This window comes from Solanum pennellii, chromosome 5 (genome assembly GCF_001406875.1).
Source record: "Solanum pennellii chromosome 5, SPENNV200".
Lineage (NCBI taxonomy): Eukaryota > Viridiplantae > Streptophyta > Magnoliopsida > Solanales > Solanaceae > Solanum > Solanum pennellii.
In genome coordinates this window covers 25,379,600-25,387,476 of record NC_028641.1, presented here as the reverse complement: position 1 = coordinate 25,387,476, position 7,877 = coordinate 25,379,600, and the positions used below count along the sequence as shown (strand labels likewise).

Here is a 7,877-nt window from a genome sequence, read left to right as displayed (position 1 = left end):
GCCGCGCTTGTTATTAGTATGGAAACCACAATTTGGAACTTTAAGAATGACATCTTTTAATTAAAAATAAATTGGGGTGTTTCTTCTAATGCTTGGTCTTGTGAACTTCGGGAAATGTAGGGAGTGCTGGGATGGAGCATCATATGCTTGTGTCAGGTAAGCACATGGTTGTAGTTATCTGGTCAAAATGGAAGCCTAGTAATTGATTAATTGATTGGACCTTTAGCTCTGCCGTTTCTTGCTGAAGAAATGAGGCATTTACAAATTAAAAATTAAATTTGTAAAATGGATCTTTTAAGGTTTTTTATTGTAAAAAATGAAAAATTCAAATTATATGTATATATATAAAAAATTATTTTTATATTTGGAATAGATCGGTGGTTTGAAGGTTGGTTATCCACACAAGTGATTCGGAATTAATTGCCTCATTAATGACTTCTAAGTTGAGCTGATGAGTGGTTGCATCAATTGATTCATGCTTTCTTTATGCTATTTCACGTGATTTATGAATTTCTTGAGTCGTCTAAGTTAAGGCTCCCACAGTAAACTTAAAAAGCTCTGCAAAGTAGCTACAAGGCTTAGGACTCGAGGTCACCTTTTTTGGCCATTTGAGATGAACCTGGTCTGCCTGTCAGAGTCTTTTCGAGGTAGAATTACACATACATCTTATCATTTTTCATGTAATTGTGTTGGGTACCAAGAAAGGAAAATATTTCCCACGACCAAGTTATATTTTGGTTCTCCCCAAAAAAGAAACACTTCCCCACTTATTGGTGGAAGTCGTTCTTTTTTTTTTGTTAGAAAAACTATCGTTATTGTTGATTTCAAGTTACTTATTACTCCAATTTATACTTGTACATTCTCACACTTTCAATTTGTTTATCTCACATATGTTTAAGTAAATAAAAAATATTTTTTAATCTCTTAGTCTTAAATTAAAGATATATATAATATATCATAATGTCTTTTGGGTTTTCTGATTTTAAATAAGCCACGTAGGATATTGGATTCAATTTATATGATGTAGATTGACTTAATAGTGAGTTTAAAAATAAAAGACTTTGTAGTTATAAAATAAGTCATAGATGTTTGTTTGATTTTAAATAATTTCGTTATGGATAAAATAAATATTTCAAAGTTCAACTAGTACAAGATATAGAAACTGACTAAAAATGAAAGTAGTCATATAACTTGAGGTACAATTTAATTCTTTTTGAAATAAACTAAAAAGAAAAGTAAGACAATCAAATCAAACTGGAAGGAGTATTATAATTTATCACGATTCAAATCTACAACCTGATTGTGATCGACACTCAAAATAATTGTTGATTTCAAGCGAACGCTTTGTCTGACTTACTACTATTTTGAAAACTATAATAATCATGCAAAAGCTTTTAAAACATGAGATCAATAACTTTATAGTTCAAAATCTAATATTTGTATAGTTTGATTCGTCTATGAATTGAAGATAGATTACTAGGACAAGATCCAAAGCTACTTGATATTCTATCAATGACATAAAAAAATTATGATTATCAATTTTTAATATCGTAAAATATTGAGATCGAACTTTAAAATATCAAATTAAGTTAGTATGATAATAGTAGGGGTGACAATGGTTGGATTGGATCAGATTTGAATGGGTTAATTATGGATTGAGAAAAAAATAGTTTGGATTAAAAGTCATTCAAATATAATATGAGCAAATATGAATTTGGTCAAATATGATTTGCAAAATGGTTCTATCTCATTTAAATAAATTTGTTTTTTTTTTAAAAAAAAATTATTCCTCCCTACAGGCACCCCCACCCCCCGAGCGCTCCCCATCAACCAACTCCTAAAAAAATTTTATTTTTGAAAAATAAAAAAATTTACTTTTTTACAAAAATAAGATTTTTTTTATCCCCTCCCCGAGCACCCCCTATCCCCCCTTTCACCAACCTAAAACAAAAAAAAACGTTTTTTTTTAAATTTACCCCCTCCCCGGGGTACCTCTCCCCTCCCACCTTCTACCAATCTATTCCTAAATTTGTTTTTCAAAATTTTTTTTTTTTGATTTTTCAAAAAGAATAATTTTTTAGCCTCTCCTTCTCGTTCCACCAACCGATTCCTAGATTTTTTTGTTTTTCAAAAATAAAAAAAATATGTTTCATTTGTCAATTATATATGCCGAATATGAATTCTCATTTTAATTCATTTTGTCCAAATTTGTATGAGCTTAAATAGATTATAGATTTCATTCACTTATAGGAGCTGAAATTGCTATCCCCGATGAAATATAACATTTTAAAAATCAAATATCAATTTCAAATATGGTACCATACCCTGCCTACCCTTTTGGCATGGAATGAAATGCTACATCTGCCATAATTTGAAAGTGAAGGGGCCATTATTGAACATTGGTGAACCTCAAGGGTGGAGATAAGCCCTCCTAAAATCCTTGAGGTGAATCTAGTCCAGCTCGCAGCAGCCATTGATCTTCTCTCTAAAGGGTTTCTTATCCATTATGCTGAAACAGTTTCATACCCCCAGATCTTTACTCCTTTTCTGCTCTACTAAACCCCTTTGGAACTTAGAAATATCTATGAACTTTTCATGTGGGGTTCGCCCGAAATCTCACCAACATTCGATTACTGTTAGAAGTTTTTCCACGGAAATTGCAGAGGGTAGTGAAAAGAGTCTTCCTTGGCTTGGAGAAGATAAAGTTAAACAAACTAAAAGACCTGAAAAGGTGGTTGTGAACAGGTCTTCTTGGGGGGAATCGGCTGATAAGTTGTTTAAAGGTGCTGAGGGAAGTGTAAAATTTAAGAGATATGAGGATAGACGAGACAATTATAAGAGCACAAGTAATAGTGGAGAAGAAGATGATGAAGGAGAAATGGATGATCCGAGATGGGATAAGATTAAGAGCAGGTTCAGTCGGATTAAGGTAAGACCGAGGTCTGATAGGCCGGAGGTTAGAAGGTGGAACAATCAAGATAGTTGGGGTAAAAAGACATGGAAAGAGGCTTCTGAGTCAACCCTACCGAGAATGATAGGCGAGGGGGTTTATGGTGTTGGCCCTGTTTTAGCTGCATTGTCAGCTGGAAGAAGGGAATTTTATGGTCTCTATATTCAGGAAGGGTTGGATTTGAGTGGGAATAACAGGAAGAAGAAGGATAAGAAAGGGTTTGAGAGAGTTTTGAGGACAGCGGAGAAAGTTGGATTAAGTACAAAGGAAGTATCTAAACATGACCTCAATATGATTAGTGATAACAGGCCTCATCAAGGACTGGTCCTCGATACTTCTCCATTGGAAATGGTTGGTATCAAGGAATTGGAACCTGTTTCAATAGAGGAAGATACAACTCCTCTTTGGGTTGCTTTGGATGAGGTTACTGATCCTCAGAATTTGGGTGCAATTATACGGTCTGCTTACTTTTTCGGAGCTTCTGGGATTGTTTTGTGTGCTAAGAACTCTGCTCCATTGAGTGGGGTAGTGAGCAAAGCAAGTGCAGGCTCACTTGAATTAATGGAGCTGAGGTCTTGCAAGAATATGATGCAGTTCCTAACGTCTTCGGCAGAAAATGGATGGCGTGTCCTAGGTGGTTCTGTTTCTTCAAGAGCTGTTCCATTGCATGAGATTGTGCCTGGTGCTCCTACAATCCTTGTTTTGGGAAGTGAAGGGACTGGTCTGAGACCATTGGTGGAGAGGTCATGTACTGAATTAGTTAGAATTCCGGGAAATATCCCTTTGGATATAATTGCTGCAGAAGATGAGGATGCTGAGAGTGATAATAGTATTTTAGGTCAGAACTTTAGATCCTTTATGGCTGTGGAGAGCTTGAATGTAAGTGTTGCAGCAGGTGTGCTTCTTCATCACTTGGTTGGTAGCAAAAACAACTAACAACTTAAGCAAGTTTATGTAATTTTGTGAGACTTAATTTTGATTGTTTCAGTGATATTCATTTGCATTTTCTTGGCCTTCTTTATGTGGCCATCGCAATGAATATTTTACAACACTTTCTTTCGGAAGTATGCAGACAGGCATTTGGTGATTTTTCTGCAATGGATTGGCTTTGTTGGCATTACATCTCAAATTGCTCTATCCAAGATTGTTAAGGTTTTATTGAGCCTAGTTCAGCTTGTGATATTTTAATGCAAAGATTTGTTTTTTTTTGGAGCTACTTTTGCAGGACCGGTAGCTTCGACAGAACTTGTTGAAATTGACAATGCATGAATGCATAAGGTATGTAAAATCAACTAGAGCACAGCCATTGTGAAGCTTGTTTGCAGGTTTAAAATGAAATTGCTTAGATAAATGTAGGTATTACTTTTTAGGAGAATTTGAACTGCTTAACACTATAATCAGGATAAAGGTTTTATGATGTTTCGTTGTGGGATAGTAGCAGGGCCTATCCTTTTCTTCTTTTTTGTTTTTTCAGTTGACTTCATTATTACCTAGGGATTTTTAGTTTACTCTTAAGAGTCATGCCTGGTTCTGAAATAACTAAAAGTTTGACAACAAACACATAATGAGCACAGTTGAGTATTTTCTCATGATTATAAAATGCTACAACCATGGATTTTAAGATAAAAGATCTTCAAATAGTCTGGTGAGACTGTTAAATGATTGTTGGAACGATTTTGACTAACAAAAGAGCTGAAAAGGGGGAAAGAATAACCCCTTCTCAAATAAGAGCACGAGGCATAAGTTATTCTCTTTTAAGCGAATGCCTTCTCATTAACTATTTGAATTTCTTCCCAGGCTATTTTCTTAATATTCGTTTCATATCTAGGACAAATAATAAGTTAGAGCAAGAAACTTCTTGTTCATAGCTTGTTATTGGGCAGAGATTGTTAGTCGTGTGATTTTCTTCACATTATTGCCTGGAGTTTTCATGAAGTTGTGATTTTCAAGGAGAATGGAAGAAGCATTTTTCAGGACTCCTTTGAAATATTGAGTAGTTGTTCCTTCTCATGCACTTTTCTCAATTATCTGTTTCCAATGCCCAGAATTCTGATCTTATCTCCTCCTTTTTCAACTAATGTTACTCCTAAAGATTTATTTGGTCCCAAACAGAGGCTAAAACCAATATTAGCATTACCTTCACCAAAGAGGCAAAGTCATCAAACAATCACTGAAGGCCAAATACATAAACAAATCCCTAAACTTGTTGGGTTTTTCTCTCAGGTACCTCAACTACGTCATTTTTCAATTGAATCATTGAACCACCCATAATTTGTTTCTTTAAAATACTGTTGGTTGATTTTTTGATTAGCTTTTCTATTGTAAATGTCTTTAATTATGTTCGAATTATAATAATTTTGATTGAAGGAATGAAGACAAACCGTGTTAGTCTCATTTGTTTTCTAATGTGTTCAAATGACTTAAGTAAAACACAATTATTCTCAAACATTTTCACTATCAATTGGACTAATGATTTGTGGAACAACATATGTATCCTTTATCAATATCCCTCACAAATCTGGTTCCACATCAGACAACGGTGTTTGTTTAAACGGAACAAATTATGGGGGTTCAATGATTCAATAGGAAAATGACGTAGTTGAGGTACCTGAGGGAAAAAACCCAACAAGTTTAGGGATCTGCTTATGTATTTGGCTATCACTGAATTTGGAAGAGCATGACATTTCATTTCATGATGTACCATATCCGACATCTGTCGCTTATTTTACAGCTCACTTTTGCACCCAAGGAAGTGGCCAGTGGTCGATGAAGTGAATTGAGAACCATGAGGTCCTAGATATGATAGATGGTTTCCTTTTTCATATGTCCAAGCCTTGGTGAGCAGAACTGCCTCGTACCTATGCTGGTTGGTGATAGTAGGTACTCTGTGTAACTAGTGCAAGCATACTGGATAACTAAGGAATGCACAGAAATTATATGCAAGGTGTCTCTTCTAAGTGTTTGCATGCTGACACTTTGTATTGTAAATGGCCATGGTGCATGTAATCTGGCTCAGATATCACCGTGATCTGGAAAAAATAATTTCCATCAAGCGCAAACTTGTCTCTTTTGTATTTGTGAAGTTACTACATTTATTTCATGTTTCATTTTAGGTGTTCATATGCTGCAAACACGCAACAGTGCTTACTCTATTACTAGACAAAAATAAAAACAGGATGATTGCAATGGCAGAACATAAGAAACAGATTTAGAAGATCAATAGATTATAAGAAACACCTCCATGATTGTATACTTTCAATTGTGAACATACAATTGGATGTCTTAAAAGGAGGAAAAACACTTAAATTGTGCTGCTTTTGCTTCCCTTAAATTGATGTCGAAACCTGACTAGTCCTTGGGCACACCCTTTGCACATGTATCCCATATCTATTATTTGTTATTTCCTGACTTTATCATTGAAAATCATTAATATAAGATAACTTAGACATTGTTTGTGATTCCAAATGACCAATTGTGACAACTTAAACAGCAGTGCTACAAATGTCATAATGATTATTAATCTTCTCAATAGAATCAAATTATAATTAAGAAAATCAGAAAATATGATTATTAATCTTCTCAATAGAATCAAATTATAATTAAGAAAATCAGAAAATATGATTATTAATCTTCTCAATAGAATTAAATTATAATTAAGAAAATCAAAAAATATATTTGGCAGGATACTTTTTGGGCACGAAATGGCAGGACCTTGCTTTTTCAGGGTAAAGTCGTAATTTCGTAGGAATGGGAAGGGTGAATTCATTTTTCGGAAAATATATTAGCACGACTTGAGAACAACAAATTTTAGATATTGTTGTAATTTAGCTGAAAAATTAAGGGTGATCGGGTAAGTTCATTTATTTTTTGTACCCAAATCAAGAGGTGGCTGACATGAGGCTCCATTATGTCATGTGAAAAGTGTTGGGTTCTATTTCAGAAAATGATCCAAATCCATTTTTCTCTCTCTTCTTTTAATGATTTTTTCTCTTAGTTTTTTTTACTTCTTTTTCTTTGACTTTTCTTTTCCAATTAATGTTCCAAATTTCTCTACTTCCATATTTATATAGTTTTTTTCATGGAAATATCAAATCCAAAAAAGAAAATATTCATTCTATATCTAACATTTTAATATTATTTTTGATCTCGAAATTATTTAGATAAAATTATTTGTTAATTTTTAAAAATATAATTAATTACAATTTTTTTATTTTATTATAACATTTTCCTCTTTTTGTAAGTGTAAATAAAATTTATAAATTTACAAAAATTAAATGTAAATTAGTAAAACTATTATTTTGTTTACGGAAAAGGACCTAAAATACCCTCGAAGTATTGAAAATGGTACAAAATTACCCTCCATCCACCTATTGGCTTCAAAATGCCCTTTTCATCCACCTATTGGCTCAGAAATACCCTTGTCATCCACCTTTGGGTTCAAAACTGACCACTTATTTAACGGTTTTAAAATTAAATTGTTTAAATATTTTTTTAAATACTTGGCGCTCAACTATTGGTTATAATTTAATCTATTAATATAATTTTTAATCCAACCCACTACTCAGTCATTACTAACTAAATCCCATCAATTAATAAACCAATTATAATATCAAAATCGCCATAAACACTACTAAAAACACGACAAAATTATAGATTCCTGAAAATGACATTCAAAATTATTCGAGTCCGAATCGAAACTCCAATTAAATTTAAGTTGAGCCGCTTATTTATGAGGACACTTTCAATATGATTCTCTTTCAAGTTTGAATTTGAAATTTATAATTAAAGGTAAAGAAGTAGTACATCCCGAATTAATTCATGCACTTTTTTAAAATATAATTTTATAAATATTTATGATTTGTTTTAAAACCTTTATATATATATATATATATATATATATATATATATATATGTGTGTGTGTGTGTT

General features: G+C 33.0%; 2 protein-coding genes across 7 annotated transcripts in view; both read left to right on the top strand.

The window, feature by feature from the left end:
- LOC107020524 (microtubule-associated protein 70-1-like) overlaps positions 1-267 on the top strand; it is a 9,070-nt gene extending 8,803 nt beyond the window's left edge. The window contains exon 11 of the mRNA XM_027917129.1: positions 121-267. Coding sequence (XP_027772930.1) covers positions 121-160 — 40 coding nt within the window. The 3' untranslated portion in view covers positions 161-267. The remainder of the gene's footprint in view (positions 1-120) is intronic.
- A 2,018-nt stretch (positions 268-2,285) lies between these two features.
- LOC107020413 (rRNA methyltransferase 1, mitochondrial) lies at positions 2,286-6,070 on the top strand. Of its 6 annotated transcripts, XM_015220763.2 has the most exons (4): positions 2,286-3,845; positions 4,176-4,228; positions 5,063-5,173; positions 5,682-6,070. In XM_015220763.2, exons 1-2 carry the CDS (start codon positions 2,507-2,509, stop codon positions 4,217-4,219), a joined length of 1,383 nt encoding a protein of 460 aa, XP_015076249.1. In that variant the 5' UTR covers positions 2,286-2,506; the 3' UTR covers positions 4,220-4,228; positions 5,063-5,173; positions 5,682-6,070. The 6 variants fall into 6 exon arrangements, with proteins under 6 accessions (XP_015076249.1, XP_015076248.1, XP_015076247.1 ...); XM_015220762.2 differs by lacking the exon at positions 5,063-5,173; XM_015220761.2 differs by having other exon boundaries at positions 4,176-5,173.
- Positions 6,071-7,877: the final 1,807 nt, after the last annotated feature.

Excerpts from the sequence above, each read along its gene's own strand:
- LOC107020413 (XM_015220762.2), top strand. The coding sequence starts at position 2,507 with ATGCTGAAACAGTTTCATACCCCCAGATCTTTACTCCTTTTCTGCTCT. Across the intron at positions 3,846-4,175 it reads GAATGTAAGTGTTGCAGCAG|GACCGGTAGCTTCGACAGAA; the intron begins GTGTGCTTCTTC and ends CTACTTTTGCAG.